At 42.3% G+C, this 20,785-nt stretch overlaps 1 protein-coding gene across 3 annotated transcripts in view; it reads right to left on the bottom strand.

The window, feature by feature from the left end:
• LOC127602544 (tetratricopeptide repeat protein 28-like) overlaps positions 1–20,785 on the bottom strand; it is a 201,958-nt gene that overhangs the window by 34,920 nt on the left and 146,253 nt on the right. For all 3 annotated transcript variants that reach the window (XM_052068736.1, XM_052068737.1, XM_052068738.1), the window contains one exon: positions 455–962. In XM_052068736.1, the coding sequence (XP_051924696.1) occupies positions 455–962 (508 nt within the window). The remainder of the gene's footprint in view (positions 1–454; positions 963–20,785) is intronic.

The following is a 20,785-nucleotide window of genomic DNA, read 5'->3' as shown; positions in this document are numbered from 1 at the left end:
GCTTTTGTTGCCCCCTTAGGCTGGAATTCTGCATTACAACAACAGAGCCGTCACTTCGAGATGACATAGTCATAGGGCATGCCTAGCTCCTGCCTCCCCACCCTGTGAACACTTTTGTTTTATTTTTTTATTTTTGAAGCACAACCGCTGGAGAAAAAAGGCATTCTTCAGAATAGGTCATTAGAATCTGGTTATTGGCACCAGAATGTTTCCGGTTGACACGAAATGTAAAAGATCAAATACTGTAAAATGCAGCAAGACGTCAGAGGTAGGTAGTGATGTTATTTATACGACTGGAACGTCTTAATGGTGCAGTATTTCTATTCATTTCGATGGGGAAATATGATTTGCAATACAAGCGTTCTGAATTACGAGCGTGGACACGGAATGAATTAAATGAGTAAATCAAGGCATCACTGTTGTTATATTACAAGTCAGAGTTTCGCATACATACCCAGATTGGAGGAAGCTCTTCCCTCTGCGGCTCTGTCTTTCAAACCTTCAGCTATAGACAGCTGCTGTTCATGATACTGCTTGGCCCTCTCCAGGTCCTGCATACAGCGAGCGGCATGCCCCAGGCCTGCATATGCTCTCATTTCGATGGACTTTTCTTCCAGCTCCTGGGCAAGCTCCAGCACGTGAGTGTGGTAAGACATGGCCTTGTCAAAGTTTCGGTGATAGTGGTAGGCGCTGCCGAGGTTACTGTAGGCCCGAGCTTCCTCACGCTTATTTTCAAGGTCCTTGGCGATGCCCAAGTGCTGCTCGTGGCTTTGGACGGCATTCTCAAAGTCTCCCATGGCGATGTAGACAGCACCCATGTTTCCCAGCTCTCGTGCCTCAGAGAGTTGATCTTTAGACTGCTTAGCTAGCAGAACACACTGCTTGTGGCTGGCCAGTGCATTTGGGTAGTCCCCTATGGCTGTGTATACATGGCCCAAGCTGCTCAGGGCCATCGAAGCAGCCTAAAGACAAAGACAGACAGACAGACAGAGTAGGGTTTAGATACAAAAACATTTTAAGAAGCCGAATCAACTGCGCCTACATTTCATTAGGAGTATTTTATTAGCTTTGTTGTGAAAAAATTCCCCATTGTGCCAGCAAATATAAATCTAGAAAAAAAGACTTCAGAAATTCACTGAAAAAGGCTTACTGCTCAGACATCAACTGACCAAGAAAACCTCATTTGACTCTGAGGTTGCAAAGCAAGGAAGGGGGCAAAGTGTGATGCATATCAGCACAGCAGTAGGTTTGTTTCAAAGCCTCCGGTTTGCCAACTGCAATCATACTTCACGGTGTGCCACCGACACCGGAACAAAGGGAGTCTCTAATCAGGCGGGTGAGTCGAGGGGTTTCAGCTTCACACTACACCTGTGCAGGGGGGGACAACTGGCTGACTGTCTTCCTGCTGGCAGAAATGCTGAGGCTATAAACAGGCTATAAACTTCCACAAGCACCATCCAACAGTCAAGAGTACTGCTTTATATTATTATTATTATTATTATGATTATTATTATTATTATAATCATAATAATTAATATTATTATTAAGAGTACTGCTTTGAGCACAAATTGCACTGTGGAAAGCAGTTCGGCAACAAAATGTCAACACAAAAGAAAAACTCTGTCCGCACAAACATGCTTTAATAATTTTCATGTCGATGAGTATGTAAAGAACCATCTTTTTCTTTTTGGTTTTTCTTCTTTTTATGATGTCTTATGAGCGGCCCGGTAGTCCAGTGGTTAGCACGGCGGCTTCACAGTGCAGAGGTACCGGGTTCGATTCCAGCTCCGGCATCCCTGTGTGGAGTTTGCATGTTCTCCCCGGGCATGCGTGGGTTTTCTCCGGGTGCTCCGGTTTCCTCCCACATCCCCAAAAATATGCATGGCAGGCTGATTGAACACTCTAAATTGTCCCTAGGTGTGAGTGTGAGCGTGGATGGTTGTTCGTCCATGTGTGCCCTGCGATTGGCTGGCAACCGATTCAGGGTGTCCCCCGCCTACTGCCCGGAGACGGCTGGGATGGGCTCCAGCACCCCCCGCGACCCTAGTGATGATCAAGCGGTACGGAAGATGAATGAATGAATGATGTCTTATGTCATAGGGTACACTGACTGACTGTGAGCCTTTACCTTGTCATCTTGGTCAATCAAGATTAATTCAAAAATATTTATTTTGCAATACAATAATGAATGGTTGTTTGTCCTTCTCGCAATCATTTTAGGGGAATTTTCCCTCGAAGCTGCACGCTGAGCAATTGGGCATTGTTATCGTCGTCTCAGCGCAGTGTGACACAGTCACACACCGTACGCACACATTACATTTCCACCCCAGTCTAATCTACAAAAAGGACACCACACCATTCCCATTTTCCTACAGTTTAAGTCGTACGACCGAGGAAGCACACTCAGTTATTCTATTATAATTTGAAGCATGCATTGAAGTGACACTGTAAACATGGACGTCCCTTAAATGAAGCTCTTTTGAGTGTATCAGAGGTTTGGTCACTACATTGTTGTCTTTTATTAAATGACATGATTTCCATGATTAATGAGTGGTAATATTTAAAAAGACCGCATTGACGCTTTATTAATTATACTTAAAAATGACCTGTGTGAAAAAAAAATCACATACTAGGGCTGATTTTATTCATTTTACAAATCTCTATTCAGTTATTTGTTCTATTTTGATATATACTGTAGGTGGTTTGAATATTTTGGTAAAATATTTACACCATGTAAATCTTTATGATCTCAGGTTTTGGACAGGTGTGATACTACTGTGTGATGTTGCTTACTGTGGTTCAAGGGAAGCTCAGGGAGTTTGTGTGAATACTCACAGGCATGGAAAATTAGGCAGGCATGTCTATTATTTTTACAACTGTGTCTACCTAGTTCACAAAGAGACTTTGGCTGTTTTCAAGGAATTCACTATTGTATACCAACCTACGAAACATGCAAACTACAACAAGGTGACTGGCAACGAGCACCGTGAAAAATTACACCTGGAAGCTTTTTGTCAAATGTTCACTGGTCCTCAAGGATCCGAGCACAGTAGGCACAAGCGAGATAATTGTCTGCTACTCCCTCATCTATGTCAAATGAATTGGTCATAATTAGCATTTATAGTAGTTATTTTAGTTTTACTGATGTTTGATCTACAGTATGTCGTGAGGATAAGCAGTTGGGATAATGGATGGATGGATGAATTTAATTGTAATCAAGTGTAATATTCAGTCCATATTATGATTTATTTCCCCCTTCATCCACAACTTCCAACTCACCACTATTGTTTTTATACTATATTTTAAGGAAATTACTTTGCTCAGGATCCTAATTGGCAAAAATATATTTGCAGTTAAGCATAATAATTTGCTGTTATGGCATGCACTTAACAGCCTGCAAGTGAACATGTTTTTTCAATGCCATTAGGTTTTGGAAAAAAATATTTGTTAATGTGAGCATCTCCAAGGCACACAAGCAGAGCAGGCTTATTAGATGTTTATGCAGAGGGTAAACAGCTGCGACTGGGGTCAGCTTTCTCTGCCTGAACAGATGTTCAATTAATTTCACACGACCAGCTAATAAAGCAACTCCTTCCACAGCTCCCACCCACCCCATACCAGCCAGGAAAAAGTTTGGACTCAGGCCACCGGAAAGGACATTCATTCTGATAAGGAAGGTCACTGTCAAGCCTTGAACTGGTAACATAGACCGTGTCATGATGAAAGTCAATAAAAGACCATGCTTGGTTTGAATTTTTGAACTATTTAAACTTAACTCATTACCTTATATATATATATATATAAAAGGTATATATATATATATATATATTACTCAGGAAACAGTAATCCCTCGCGGTTCATCTTGGGGTTTTTTCCCGTGGTATATTTATTTTTTTTAAACAGTGCATTGTATTGTGCATTCCGAGTCTTAAAAGACTTGAGACTACTTTAGAATAAAGAGAACAGTCTCTGCACATCATCGCTGTACAGCCTGCCAAATTTTCTCCATGACAAAACCCAAAATGTCGATGAAACGTTCTGTACAGTATTTGTCAAAACTGTCAGTTGTTTGGAAGAAAACGTTTATATTTTTCTTTTTTTTAATGCTTGGGCTTGAAAAAAAGGTTGAATCTTTGGTTTCATTCATTCAATACAGTATTGTATACATAATAATTGTAAAAAATAAAGATGAGTACTTCACGGATTTCAATTATCACGGTTTCTTTTGGGAACATAACCCCTTACATGGACCATCTTTTTTGTGACACCTGGAAAGTTTTGTAGAATTCTTCTCTCTCCCAAACAATGTACCAACGAGTCGCGGACTGCTTGTACATTCTTCCAATAAGCTCACTTATTTTATACACGGGTAACTGTGGAATTATAAATATGGCCACGTAAGTTTGTAAAACACAATCTAAGGGAACTATCTATACTTGAGAGCGTAACTGTCGCTAACACGTGCGTATATTTCTTGTGTGTGTGCTGTCCAGCCGCAGGTGCTTATCTCTCCCTCCCTATCTCCTTCGTCCGCACTCTCCTGCAAATGATCGTTGGCTGGCTTTAGCTGTCGATCAACGCCAAATTTAAAAGGAGAAATGTGATTGTTTGCACTGAGCTTTACATGGCAAGGTCACGTGACTGATATCCTAATGTCAATGTTAATATCGAGAATGCTCATATCTCGATAACAATAATATAACGATATATTGCCCAGCCCTATACACAACCAAGGTGAAATGTGAAGAAATGCACTTGCAGTGTGAGAGGGACATATCTTTGCTTGGCCGTGGGGCTACATAATGAAATTCGGATGCTTTGAATAAATGAAAACCAAAGTACAATGCTGATTTAAAAAAAAGAAAATAAATCAATACAGTAATAGTCCCTTTCAAGGACAAACACTATTTTGCATTGGTTATTTTTCTCACATAAAATGTGCAAACAGTATACAAACCTAGCAAGCCTTATTTCCTTCACTTCAAGTTGCTGCTGATGTCTGCAACCAATTACCTGCTGACACAAGGACTCTCAGCACTTTGCTCAAGTTAAAAGACGCAACAAGGCATTACACAGACCCAGGGATGCAATTACCCTCCGTCACAAACTGTTGCTGTTTCATGTTCTAAGATAGCCTATCTGAGGCTGCTCAATTACATGTACCTTTTGAAGCCTCACTTGTTCTCTCAAACTCAAACTTCCGCTTTTCTGAGCAGAAAATAGAGGATTCCTCATCTGCCTGACTTCAGAGTGCAGCTGTATAGGCAGCAAGAGCAAGACCACAATCTTTTGCCAGCACAGATGAGTCGCTCTGATGAGCGCCCCTTTAAAGTAAGACTGCAACACTGCATTCTCACTGCAGATGGAGGCCAAGATAATGAAGAGTCTACCTTGACAGACACAGACCATGCACAACTACAGGAACCGCCTCTATTAAATGTATGTAATCGCCCCCAAAAATAACAAAAAAAAAAAAACCCTGAGGAGAATGCAAACCACATCACATATTCAACTTGGGAGTGAACATTACCTGTTTGTGTGTGTGTGTGTGTGTGTGTGTGTGTGTGTGTGTGTGTGTGTGTGTGTGTGTGTGTGTGTTCTATTTAAAAAGACAGCAGTAACAAGACTGGACTCTGACTCAGAAATATCCGATAAATGAGCACTCGGACTTTCATCCAGGTGGAGATGTCGGCCATCCTACTGTAACTCAAATTCAACTTGATCCTATTGCCCTTGTTACAAATGTATAAAACCAAAGCATTTCAAACGTTAAAACAAATGTTTGTGGCCCAAAATGCCCTACTGAATATAACACAAATGATTATTGTACGCCAAAATGGCATAAAATACATCAGTCATTTTTGACCCATTTAAGTGTAGGGGCCACTCACTCATATCGAAGGTAGTGCTTCTCAATCATTTTCTGCTATCACCCCCCCCCCATCTCCCTAGGAAAAGGAAAATATTTCACACACCCCACAATTCTCTGTCATAACTATAAATAGTATAATTCGTCCATAAACTTGTTAGAAGTACACCTCTGAATAACATTGTATCCTCATTAACAAAAAAAACAAACAAACAAAAATAAATGAATTAATACAACAACCTACAACAAAGAACAACCAGTAGTTTTTTTTCATCTTACTCCGCCTTTGTTTTCATCAGTGTTATATATTTTTTCCATGGTGTCTCTTAAGGGTTTGTTCACAGCACTTCATAGCTCCCACTCTGTGCTGTGTGCGCACATACTCGGTGTAAAAACAAAAACAAAAAAACAACAACAACACTTTAGAGCTAATACTTCTTCCCGTATACCTGTGAGGGCGGGCGGGGGTGGGGTGGGTTTGGGGGTTTCACTGAGGGTCTCTTGAATCGAAGGTAAACCGGTTGTGCCGGGAGTAGACAGGACAAATGCAAAAGGAGATGGCATGGGAGGGATGATGCTATGTTAATCACAAACCTTCCAAGACTATTCTTATTCCTGACAAGGAGAGTGGCTTAAGATCTGTTCCGCATTCTCATCCATAAACTCCTCTTCTAAGTATGTTTATATGCTGTAGAACATTAGACTAATGGTTGCTTTCGTAGAATGTGCAAGAGGTAATGAATCGTACTTAGAATAATTATCCTCTTATGTCATGCGGCAGAGCTGCTATTGATAGTATGAATTCTGTGACTCTCAGTCCCCGTTGTGTATTTTATTTCTCACACTGGCCAGCAATTTATGGCGAACTCTAGTTAGGCGGTGATGCTTTTATTTGCAGGATATATCAATGACTTTGGAAAAAAACCACATCTCCTTACTTTTGACATCTGAGTGCTGATATCCTTCCAAGGTGGTAATTATAGACTAGTGGCGCTCACAGGACAACTGCAGTTGCCATGGCAATAAATTGTTCATGGATAGTCTTGGGACAAGACTACATTACTATCACCATGTGTGTTGATAAGGGTAAAGCGCGTTGAGTTTAGAGTAGCAAACTAGGTTGAGGGCGAGTAGTGCTGCTTGAGTATATCATCCCCTTACAGTCTATAAAATGTAATGGCAATGAACAGGGAGGGTATCACCTTTTCGTCTGGGTTGCATGGCCATAGAGTAAACTTTTCAGCTCCCCACAATCATAACAATCAAATTCTTATGGATGCTGCAGCTTTGCAAAGTTATTGTGAAGTCATGGATGATATTCTGCGTTTTTATTATTTGCTTTATGTGAATCAAAATGAAATGACTCTTGATCTGAAAGAGTTAACATCATAATGTGTCTCTGTGTGCATGAACTGGAGCAATTGCTTCTATATTTGAGAAATGTCTGCTAAGGGCAGACAACGGTAAACACATAACAGTATGCTGATCAATTAACGAGTGACTATTTTTAGATGATAAATAACAGATAACTATTGCCTAAGAACATAATATATACCCGGTAGTCAGTGCAAATATGTCTCGTGACTGGAATGATTGTTGTGTTGCATTCAAACACTACACACAATCCCACGTTTTCCCTCTAATTGAAGTACACACACAATTCCGTGTTTCCATCAATATAGAGGACATTACAATGACTGACATTAATTTCCCTGGAGCTTAACCACAACTCGTCTAACCTTATCAAAAAATAAATAAGTAAAATCTAAGGATTTATGGGTGGTGAGTCCCCGCAATCTGAGTTTACAGATGTACGTGGTACACATGCACACACACAGAGGAAGCCAGCTGGCTAATTAAAAGGCACTGCAGAGGGAAGGTGAGTAGAACCATGCACCAGTGTTTTCCTTAACAAGCTAGACTCCAGCAGCACGAGCAGCTAGCTGGCGGTGAACGCTAGTGGGAGTGGTTGGGGGTGGGGAGTTGGGCAATGGGGGCGAGGAAGAAGGGCAGATAAAAGCAATGGGAGACATTGTGTTTGAAGAATGAGAAGAGAGAATGCTAAATACATCCCCGGGCTGTGGCCGTCCTCACATCTGGTTTCCCTGCTACAAATGCATCTTGACAGTAAAATGAAACATCTCTCTATCAATGTAATGAACGCGGAACAGACCAGAACAACAATGCTCTAAAACTACCAACAACATGAGCTTGTATGAAATCATGACGGCTAGAAGGGGTGTTGTATGACGAAGGAATGTTGCTGGTATCTGTGTGGATGCTGGGGGCGGGGAGAGAGATAATAAAATATTCATCTAGCTTTACACGTTTATATTTCATTCTCTTTCCCGGTCAGATGCTTGGATATGGATCCCACGGGAGCCGCAATTAAATTGGCCAAATGACAGTCACTCGGCCATATCAAAACCTTCTGTTTTTTAAGCGGGGGAATGCTGTGCTTTGCCAAGCGAGGGTAGGTACAGCTGTGGCTGAGTGCTCACTTAAACACACATTCACACAAAAAAGAGCCGACTCACGCTCTCTGATTCAAAGATAATATTCCTGTTGGTCATATCTTCTCTTAGATTTAAAAAAAAAAAACATCCTCGAGTATATCCTATTTTTGGAGAGCTTTTTATAACCGAACTGCTCATCGCATTAGCTAGCTGTTAACCAATTTTTCAAATCAATCATCGGAACTAATCTGATTGACTGGCAGCGATGACATACCGATACTACAGGAGCCACTTCTTAATTTGTGACCTGTGCAACCTCCAGCTCATAGATATATGACGCCAGAAGGCCTGAAGCTTGATAATTGCTTGAGCCTCGACAGGACACGTTAACAAAAAGAGTGATTGTCCCCAAAGGTCAAACTACGGTTAAGGACAACTCGTGACAGCTTTCAAGTTGTCTGCTCCAGGGCCCTCCCACACCCACCTCTACTGTACAAGCAGCAACAAGATGCAGCCGCACCAATGGGCAAGGGGCAATTGCATGGGGTTAGCTAATGATACACATAAGATGCCGTGGAGCTTTGGCTTGTGAAAAAGCCTTTTTTTGTCTGAGCTGTGGGTAGTCTACGCAGTGGTGCCAGGCTGGGAGATCATTTGCGGTTAGTCTCAAGACCCAGTATGCATTCCCTCAAATGTCCTTACTCCAAGAGTATCTTAAGGCTTGTGGGTTTCATGCCACTGCGTGTGTGTGTGTCTGTGTGGCCACATTTATGCAGTTTGTGTATTTTTTCCGCCTGTTTGAGGCAGTACGGCGGCCATTGGTGGCAAACAGTTGAGAGGAAGAAATCAGAAGAGCCACAAAGTCAAACTGAATCCCACAGTCTCCACTGGAGTTGGTGGAAAATTTGAGTGCTCTATCCAAGATGTTGATATTCTCTGTCACACAAAACGGTGTTTAAAGAAATGGTCAAATGTTGGGTAAGGAAAATGAAGAGAGGGCAGGACGGTAACTGAGCGGGTTCTTGGCGACATGTCCTCCACATGACCCCCTCTCACACTCCAGACTGCTGTCACAACACTGGTCCCCTGTGACAGGATGTCAGCATTGTTCTGACACAGAAGCAGACCCTCCTGCCCTCTTATATATAAACACATGAATATAAACTCGAGTTGAGGAGAAAATTGAAGTGGTGGCACACTAGGGAAGCGGGTCACTGTGAATGGATCTTAATGTACTCTAAATCAGAGCAAAGCCTCGAAGGGTTGCCGCTTATTTCTGTGCCGAAGTCAAATCTCCACAGGCATAGCTGTGTGATGTCTGCCGGAGAAGGGAATCAATTCTTTAGAGACCTTGTGGTGACAGGAAAGGAAATCACGGTGGTGTTTGAAAGTAATTTCAGGACGGCTCTGAGGTAAACATCAAGGCCTGCTACTTTATTGGAGTCTCTAAGCTTGCAGAAAGAGGGTCATAATGCTTGTTTAGTCTTTAGTTCTGTACACTAATAGCCTTTAGGAGAGGCTAAATTTACTCTGAACGAACACGCAACAGAAATCTCATTCCATGTTTCCATCGAGAAGTAGTGTTTGGCTCACTTTGGGAGAGTGACGCATTTTTTTGAGGGTCCATTGACAAAAGTTGCAAAGGGCAATGAAATTATTGACCCATATTTTACCACGTTTTGGCACCTATCCTTCACGGAAATCGAACAAGGCACTCACTACATTCCGAGCCATTGTTTGTTCAATATAGAATTGTCACTTTCGAGTGCTGAGATGGACCCTAAATTGTACCCTTGCACTAAAAACATCCCCCAAAGGCGCAAAAATGTTACAAAAGGAAACAATTAAGAAAGAAAATGCTGGATGTCCTCCATTTTCTACTTCATTTGTTACATCGCTCATTGTAAACCATGCAATGGCACTCTAAATTCAACTGCTTTGTAAGAATGTGGCTTAACTGTTTGGGCAGCATAGCACTGTGATAGAGTGGTTGATTCCCAAAGTGAAGGTTAGTGGTTCGATCCCCGGCCCTTGTGACGAGGTCAAAGTGTCCTTGAGCAAAATACTGAAACCCGATTTGCTCCTGATGCTGTATCATGAATAATTGAATGAGAAGTCAGTGTCTTTCAGAAACCTTGTAGTTGGAAAAGTGCCATCCTAGTGAAAGACCATTTACCATTTCCTTCTACATTTTATTCCTTAAGAGCAATGGAACCCCACATCAAAAGCCTCAAGAAATAAGTAAGTAATGGAAGTGTCAAGAAGTACCCAAAACATGACTATATGAGTAAGTCATAAGGTAAACTTGAGAACGAGAGAGCAGGCTTCCTTCACAAAGAAAGAATCCCACGCTAGAATTTTAAGGAGTGACCTTCTTGCTCTGCCAACCACTAAATAGAATCTGGCTCATTGGACCGACATCAAACTAATCATAGTTAAATTCATAAAAGGAAGTAAGCAGTTTAACCTGCCTATCCTTGAGAATCTGATTTGCTGTTTTTATGGCTTCGAGTTGATTCTGACACAGTGGCAAATAAAGCACAGCTTGCAAGGCCGCAACTCCATATGACAGAGTTCAGCAGGAAACCGGGCAGTCAATCCAAGGACATTGCACTCGTTGGTCATTCAAGGATGTTTTGGCAGCCCGTGGATGGGAGGCACCGTCCCTGACAGCACAAACAGCTGGACAAATCAGGTCTGACATACTACACTACTTTGTTCAACCTTTTTGCCTGTGACAAGAAGACTTTTTCAGCTTGGAAAGGAGAGGAAGGGAGAGCAGAGGACAGATGAGGATTGTAGAGGAAAGGAGAATGGAGATAAAGTTACGCAGGTTAAGGTTTAAGAGAGCCAGATCATATTGATCTACAGCAGAGCTGTTGCTTGGAGCATGCTGACACAATGAAAAAAATGACGCCAGTGTCAGCACCTCTCAGTTCAAACGGAGGCACTCTGCCTCTAATCCATTCAGCAACAGTAACTCTTGCTGAAACCAGATTTCCATGAAATTGAGTCTGGGCTGCTTTCAAATACTTAGTTTAACTGGTCTTTCTTGGTGTTTTGACAAATATGAGCTTAATAAAGAGAAGAGGGTGATGAATTGGCAAAGTCAAATTATGTGTATTGAAGTGCGTACAAACATGAACTCCAACTTGGATTGTCATCTGCATCTGTAATAAACATTATAAAGGAAAGGAAATATATCATATTGCCCATGTCAGTTCAACAATTCTAGCTTTTGTCCTTATGACATTACAGTTGATGTCAAAGCTTACAGTGCCTTTACAGTGTCTATACTGTAATTTTAGAGAGCTTGCTTATTTTCGTCATTCACATGAGTCAGCCTGGGGAGAGGTTCTTCATTTTCATGGTGGCATAATGAACTTAATATGGAAGGTCTCTTGGGGTTTGCCTTCATTCTTTGATTTATGACACATATGCCTGTCAATTAAGACTCAAATGGAAAACAAGTTGAATCGGAAAATCAGTCATGAGTGAATGAATTTGTCACATTACAGCTTGAGCCAGTCGATGACCCGATCAAAAAATTAGAAATCGGTGTGATGTTGCTTATGATTTGTTTTTCATTATCTTGAAAAGTTTGGGCTTTGGAGAGCTCTTCCATCTCTCGTCTCTCGTCTATCCCGTAACCCCGGAGGGTCATTGGGGCACCACAGACGATCTGCTGACCAGCTCTCTCCATCCTTCTCTGTCTTCGGCAGCTCTCATTGCCTCATTGAGTTTCAAGTGACTCCATTCTATGATGTTATCTTCCCATTTTTTCTTTTGCCTCCCTCTTCTTCTGCCACCTTGTACGGTGCCTTCCTGGATGGTCTTTGCAAGGCCTGAGGATCTGTTGACATGTCCGTACCACCTCAGTTTCCGCTTAATGACAGTGGATAGGAGGTCATCCTGTGGGCCGATGGCTTGGCTGATCTTTTGACCGACTTCCTCATTCATGACATGTTGGGTGTAGGAGATACCCAAAAGTCTTCTGCGGCATCTCATCTCCATACTCTGTATTCTCCTCTGCAGTTCTGCTGTAAGGGTCCATGTTTCGCAAGCGTAGAGAAAGATTGAGGTGACAAGTGAGCGCAGCAGTCTCACTTTTGATGCCAGACTGATGTTATTATCTTTCCATATGGGCCTGAGTTTTGCCAGGGCTGCAGTCATTTGAGCAATTCTGGCAAGGACTTCTTGCTTTGATCCTTTACCGGACACAATTGCTCCAAGGTACTTGAAGCTCGACACACAGTCTAGTGCCTGTCCATTGACTCAATGGACAGGCTCTTCCATGCTGAAGTTAAATGTCACACACCCCAAATGTCAATACATTTTCCGTAAATATACTCGTACTGCCAACTTTGGTATTGACAAATGACTGTGATTGTCAATGCGAAACATGACAATCACAGCGTCTCTGCCCACTGCCTTGCAACGGAGGCACTTCAGGTTGTACAGAAATTGCGTGCGTTTGAAGAAGCAAGGAGCCCCTGTATCTGATCTATCCCAGTCGTGGACCAAACTCATCTCTCACCTATAGGTTAAAGAGCCAACAAAAATATTGCGCTTTCCAACTCATGCCATCAGACTCTGTAGTATGCCGTTTGAGTAAATTTGCAATGACATGCCATGAAGGTAAAGGACTTCAGTCTACCTCAAGCTCACTGCACAAATCCCTTCTCCCCTCGGTGCTTTTATTCAATAAACGTAATTACGAGCTTGGCACGACTGTTGTTGGCAGTAACCGTGACATGGGCAACCTGTAACACCCAGCATGTGCTAGACACCTGCACTTGGTGGGACTTGAAGGCAAGGGAAGCACCACTAATGCGCTCTTGCACCTCGTTGCTCCATGTACTGTCGGCATGTCCGAGCTATAGCTGTACAACCCAAATGTTTGACCATCACCGAGCCCTTCAATTTATCGCCAAGGAGAGAGAACTTCTCTGATTGACAAACAAAGAAAAGAGGATCCCACTGCTGGGTTTTACATATGCAAACACATTATTCATATATGCACACACATACAGTACCTCCGCTTGCACAAAAGGTGCCTATCAGCAGCTCCTACTGTGACACAGCTTTAAGATGAATGAACTGAACTCAGAAGAGTGCGATCGGAACTAAATCCCTGTGACATTCAATTATATGTGCCATATAAGAACTATATGCCTGCATGGAGGTGGAGAGTGGACTATGTCCCAATTTTAAATAGCATGTGCCCATGCTTGCACAGGAGGATAAAATATGTGCTCTTAGGCCAGACACATGCAGCAGAGCTCTGCCGTTGCTCTGCTGGTAATATAGTTAACAGGCAGAATAAAGGATGAATATGATCACCCGTAGGAGATGAAGTATAAGTCAAGTTGTACAGAAAGGTTTGGCGCAGATAAAAAAAATAGAAGGAGTGACCAGGAAATAATGGCTTGCTTTCAAGACTTGCTTTCTGGCTGATACTGGACCACCCGCCGGCGCTGCCTCCGGCTGCGAGTGCACGCCACCGGACTCTGATTGACAGGCGGGGTAAATACTTGCTGGCGGGGACTCTGATTGTATCTCTTGCCCTTGGCATAATAGAAGACATCGTGAAAGAGTGATGGTTACAGATCCTCGAAATTATGCTGGCACATCGTCTGAGCCACCTGAGATGCACGTATGTTTAGAGTAACCTGCACCCAGAAAACCCAAACACACATTTGTCACTGCTTCTTTAACTCAAGTCTTCTGTGGGAAGAGAAGGCACCAAATCCTAATAGAAGAAGATACACAAAGTGAATGTGTTGTTTTGTTAAGGGTGGCAGAGAGAATAGAGGAAAATGTTTACTAAATGCTCATGCAGGGATATTGTTAGAATTTAAAGGGCTGATGTTTTGACAATGCCAGTTGTCTCAAGGTCACGGAACGTAAGCTCTGGGATTTACCAGTGTTGGAGGAACAGTTGGCTCTCATTGACTCTCTCCACTGTAGAGCGGTAAGCGGAAACTTTCTATGCTTTGCGAGAGCCAAATAAAGTCAGCCGCCTCAAAGCAGCAATACAAGCAGCAATTGAGCTCATCTTATATCAGCCGCCAGAGAACGAAGAAAAGACCAGTGTGGTTTCCAGCGTGCTTCATTGGATTCGTCACATTGGTGGACAGGAGCAATCAGGGCTATGTTTGCACTGGTATTGCAAGGCAGGATGCAGGCTTCACTGCCACACTATATGCTTAACCCATCAGATTTGGAGGGACCAATCAAAGAGAGTCAAAGTGAGAAAGGAAAGCAGAGAGCAATACAATGGAGCCAACATCAGCAATCATGACATGACTCGTTTGACATCTGTTGTCTGAAACTGATGAGGCCTAATTTATTGTGAAGTGTAACGAGTCTCTAAAATGTCACCTGGGCAGCATTACAGGCAATGGGCAGAAGGCTTTGTAGATTCAGTATTAAATTCTTCATAAAATAATCACCTAAAATTGCGCTTTACTCATTCCAACTTTGAAGTGTGCAAGGCAAAGAAAAAGATCACAGAATTGGGCTTGTGAGCCAACAACATAAAACAATGCTGGTATTTTCCTAGAGAGAAAGTATGATTCTTCCTGAATCAAAATGTCAATCTGGAAAGGAATTTGTTTCGTTGTGAATCAAGTACCTCGCAAAGGCAACATAGTTTTACTAGGGCCTCAACATAGAATCTCATTTGTGCAGACTCCTCTGTTTAATGTTTTCCAGCAAGTGCATTGCTGTGTATATATGGCGGGCAATAAACAAGTGGAGTACACGCTAGAGACAAGCCCCTACAAAACTCATCATCTCTGAGAATGTGAGATTGTGACACAGCCCGTATAACAGCCATAAAGCCATTGCTTGCATCCCTCCAGAACTTCAGGCATTCGCAAACTGCGCACAAATACAAAGACAACACTGGAAAGGTCCCTTTTGTCTGCTCAGCACTGATGAAACACTACCCACAGCAAACTCCAAACACACTGGAAAATAAGTTGGAGATATGCTGTAACCCCAACAGTGTCATTAAGCCTGTCACTGTCCCCTGGAGCGCAGGGAAGTGAGAAACACCAATGGCCTCCACAGCACATCATGTAGCCCTGAACTAAAGCAAATGCTGAAGCTATCTGTCAGTCTCCAACGAGCATAATGAAGCTGTATACTTATTGCATCTACTTTGTTCATAAACCCTCATAAGTCAAGAGCTCATACAATGGAATCACATCTACTTTAATAGTGTTCACAAGTCGATTGTACGAACGCTATCATGCGAAAAAAGATGTTGAAATCCTATCATGTATGTTCCCACACATTTCAAGCAATGCAGCGCATACGAGCAGACACACAAAACGTCGACCAAGATAAGCCTCCGCATGCCATCAGAAAGTAGCGTGTGATTGGCCTCTGTGGAGCGACTGCTTCTCTCATCATTAACTCTTCGGAGTATCACACTACTCAAATCATGCTAAGCCTCTCTGAATGGTGATGAAATTGAAAACGTGCCCATGCACACATTCACAGTGGCTCCAATCATTACACAGACACACACAAAAAACACACACTGCACAGCATCTTCCTCATTAACAACAGTGGCAAAAAAAGAAGAGCAGCCTGTAAATGTTGAGAGTATCAGGACTGGATGAGAGACCACTTTGGCAAAGTTAAAATATAGGGACATTATAAAACTGGTTTCAGACTTGGAGGGAGAATATCCTTCACATTACATAAATAGGTCAGTTTTGATTTCCTGATAAACAATGAACCCATTAATGGGGAAAATGCTTAATTCAACGTCTCCTCTTTTTTTCAGCTAAAAGAAGCTTTAAAAAATAACACAATAAAATCCAAGTGTCCTATCTCTGAGTTCATCATTGAAAAGTATGCATTCGAGTAGCATGAGCAGTTAGTCCTGTAGTTTGTGTGAGGTATCGATCGCATTTCCAGTGATGCCTCTGCAGCAAAGGTGGAGGTCAGGCCGTGGCAGCTGCATCAACAATGTAAATAAAAATATTACCAGCACATCACATTGTAACACACCAATTTGCTGTATTCAAGAAAGACCTTGTAATCCTTACTTTGTTGTTAATCACACAATTTTATTTGCTGATCGCTTTCCACAAGGATATAATATTTCCATATAGAGCGATCAAAGGACAGCACCACTACCGTATATGCCACTTTAGTTCCGACACCAAACAAAATGGTACAGTATGGATCTGCTTTTGGAAGCCATTACACCATTTGACAATAAATGTGAAAAAAAAACTATTGCATGTGTGTGTGTGTGTGTGTGTGTGTGTCTGTGTGCGTGCGCAAAGCAAAATGTGCCACCACGAGGGAACCAAGTCCCTTCCATCAAAGCTTGTCACAAGCTGCAATTACCGTAAATCTGATGACAGGTCCAGCAAGAGGTACTAAATTTTTTTAAGTGAAATGTGCTACAATAAAACACCCGGGAAGCCTTTGCGCCTCTGGTCTCACAACTGAATAGTTCACAGTCCCGGTGCCACATGGTTCCATTCTTCATTTAAGATAGGACATTGGTGTGAGTCCAGCAACAGCCCGTATCAAGTTTTATTTTGAGACCATATTGAGTGAAGCGCGCGGTCCTGTATATCCAGGCAGAACCCGCAGGCCTCTGTCTTCTCTTAAGATGTAGTACTTTTAATTTCACTCATTTGGGGCCTCGTATTTTCAATCCATTTTATTGCTTTCTCAGACCTCATTCCACAAAGACACATCCCACCTCCTCATAAAGTAAGGGGGCTGCCATCCAATAGAGATTGGAGAAGGACTCAATATTGTGCCACAGGGACAAGAATGCTGACACTGCCTTAACGTGGGACAATGGCTAAACTGAGTATTGAGAGGCAGAGTGAGAAAGGGAATGAAAGCATATTTTAGAGTATATGTATTGTTTGGAGGATTGGAATGAGCCAGACTAAGAAGCTCTAATCCCGGTCCCTGGCGCAATGTCAGGAGCCTTACAAAAAGCCATTCCCTGAAAATGGATAAAGGCTTTCTTTGACATCCCAGTATGTGCCGACACTCTATATAATATGTACTTGTAGCGATGTTGAACTCTCTGGCATGCATGATTCCCTTGTTTACAAGCGTAAGTCTCCTAGGCACCTGTGGTATTCTATTTTCATGCCATCGTCGGGCTCAGAAGAATAGCCCATATGCATAATTTGACTTGTCGAAAGCCATGGTGACAAAAGCCAGAAATGGCTCCAATGAGTGAAAACAGGGTTCAGCCGGGGCAGTGCCCATAGGACATTGTTGTCTATACCACTGACTCCTCCATCACCCTTCGCCCTCAGCTCCTAATCACTAATTACCACGCAGTCTTTTCTGCATAATGACATATGGGGTACATAGGCCGATTAAACAGACCGCAAACAAACATTTTAGATCACCTGAAAGCAAACGTGTATAAGACTAGGGGACAAAATGCTTCACTTGTGGGAGCGCATAGTCCTTATCCACCCAACGCAAGAACTCTGTTACATAAAACGGATGTTGGAATTACAACTGACTTGAAATCGCTATGTTGATGAGGTGGTTTTGGTTTCACACTGAAACTTGTTTTTACTGGAGGATATTTGATGCTACCATACAGCTAAGCCTGCACCCGATTGTTATAATTCCTACAGTGTTTACCTGATTCAGATGTACCGTAAAACCCCTTAAGTTAAAGAGGAAAGTCTGCAACATCTTTTTCATTTCATTTGAAATCCAGTGGGGTTGTCTTTGGAGTAAAAAAGATGACAATTTTTTTATGGTCACGTCTCGTGAGTGAAGACATGAGGAAGTTATGTACTTCATGAATGATCTGAGCTCTTTCACACATAATTATCAGGAAGAGAGTATCATTACTCTATCATATTGAATATGATAATGACATCTTATTCTATGTGTATCATATTAAGACGTTATGAATGTATCTTTTGACCTTATATTCAGGAGAGTCGCGGTTTTTCAACCTGGTGAGCCAAGGCACATATTTTACGGAAGAGTCAACACATACCAACCCAAACCAATGTTTTGTTTTGTTTTTTTAACTACAGAGACACATACATGAGTCATGATCCAGAGGATTTCATAATTCATGAACCAGAGGATTTCACGTAGAGGTTTGCAGTGAGATGAAATCCCCACAGTCCAATAATAAAGGCTTTTGTCTTGGGGCGCACGTCATCTTATTTAATACTACTGAGCTACAATTAGCACGAGCTAGGGTGAAAACAAGTCAATGCTCTCCTCAACATCATTCATCGCTGACTGGAGATGCTATTATACAGCACGCTCACAATTCTGAACACATTCAATCCATGTATATACGCATTTGTTAGTGTCCTCTCTTTTTTTCTTTACCCTTTCCTTGCTTGTATTCATAACTACCAGCTGTGACTCTTCCCCCCCACCCCCCTGTCCAAGTACATCTCTTTCTCTTACTCGCTCGCTTTCTCCTTCATTAAAATGGACTTCCTAAACCCTCCATTCATCTTGCTGACAGCCTTTCTATCGATTGGGTCGGAGAGAGGGATGCCGTTTTAAATGGCTCTGCGGCCATTCTGGACCAGGGCTAGGCTGGACAGAGGACAAAGAGGAAGAGAAGGCATTATCCGGTTTAGCTGAAGTTGGGAATCACAAATGTATTTCAGTTATTGGTGAATAACATTAAAACTGGCCTGAGGCGAGGGATGAGAATTCACATGAAAATTACTCACTGCTGAGTCCTAAGGATTAGGCCGATGAGATCAGATAATGAATTAATCTCACACTTTGAAAGCAGACACTTCAGTTCTCCTCCCCGCATCACTCGCAGGCTGTCCCGAAAAGTGTCCTGAAAGTGAGCTTTATGAGACCACTCCAAACATTTGTTTCACTTGGCGACACTGCGTTGCCATTCAGTTAAATCAAAACCATGTGAACACGCGCTCTGCTGGAATGTGTTTAATCGGCATCCATCCGTTATCATCAGGCAACATCTATGAAAAAAGAGTGGGGCATTTTGTCTTGATCCCTCTAACCGTGCGACATCAAATCTACCTGCCAGGATAAAGGACAAGACTTTCGATTTGAGTTATGATCAGCATTTTTATGACCTCCTCATTGCCACGTGTTGCCGTGGAAATTTGTAGCAGGCGCTTCCATCCCTATTTGCCAATCGTGTGCAATACCGACGGGTCTGGTGGCTCTCATCTGTAATCATGTAGTGCACCCCAATAGCACCTATATGGTCTGCTGTGAGTGTGTCACTCTTTATTTGTCATCTCATCTGTCCCTCAGCATTGCCATTGATTGCATGAAAAGGTGAGAAAGAAAACAGACAGGGTCCGACATTATAAGATGAATTACTTAACTTACCAACAGCGAGTAGTTCATTTTAGACACTGCATGGTCGTGTTTGGATATAGGTCCAATATTATTAGAGCGGCCTTAACAGTTCATCTTTTGTTCCTTCTGTAATAACTCGACGATCAGCAAGCATAGTCTGTACAGGGCAGAACAATTCAAATATCTTTTTTCGCAAAACATTCAATTTGCTTGTGAAGAAGGAATCTCAAATCATATGTAATAAGCTCTATGTGCAAATCCTACAACAACAAAAAATGTGTATACACAAAAGATCATGTAAACATGCAAATCCTTCTTTCCCAGTTGCGTTCATGGCCCATTGGTTGACACTAGCTGTCCATCCATAATGATTCACAGTTAAGCGATTTGCTGTAACGGTGTTCTAAACCACTAGGCCAAGCAGGCGGTGCCTCATTAATAATACAACGTGGGCTGGGAATACTGTACCATGTATACTTTGGAATCTCAGCCGAGCACGCATTCTCAGCTTCTTATTCTTCTTCATGGTGCTTTACTGGTATTTCTAGTATTACTGCACATAGTACCTTTTGGGAAGAACAGCCGATACCTTACCTTGGTGAAAAAGACATAAACAAGGGCAGACCGACAGATAGGCCATCCTCTTTCATTACGCTTGATGCAACTCTCCTCTACTCGTGCCCCCGCCAAATATTTCAGTTAAATTGCCATCTTGTCTCTTTGTCAAATCCTAAATTTAAGTGGCAATTTTTAATCAGCAAAGTATTGGATGGTAAAGGAAAGAGACAGTGGTGCCCGTTTCCCCTTGTGCCATCCTTTATCAGTGTCAGCCCAGTGAAAGAATGAAAGAATGAAAGCCTCATGTCCTAAAGACTCTTTAATGATCTTCTCTTCTACAAGCTTGTTGACATAGACTGACAAACTGTGACCCCGTCAAGACCAACTCCCACTTTTAGCCTTGTTGTTCACTCCATATTTAGAGGTTCAGCGCTGTCATTATACCAGCTGAGGTTTGCCAGAATCCATGCCCCCTCAACCTCGCCAAAAGATAAACATCAGTGATAAAACAGTCTGTGTCCGTTTGTCGGGAGCAAAGTTTGCATACATAATCACAGCAGATGGACTG

This window comes from Hippocampus zosterae, chromosome 6 (assembly GCF_025434085.1).
Source record: "Hippocampus zosterae strain Florida chromosome 6, ASM2543408v3, whole genome shotgun sequence".
Lineage (NCBI taxonomy): Eukaryota > Metazoa > Chordata > Actinopteri > Syngnathiformes > Syngnathidae > Hippocampus > Hippocampus zosterae.
The sequence above is the reverse complement of the archived record's forward strand: the minus strand, read 5'-3'. Positions and strand labels throughout refer to the sequence as shown.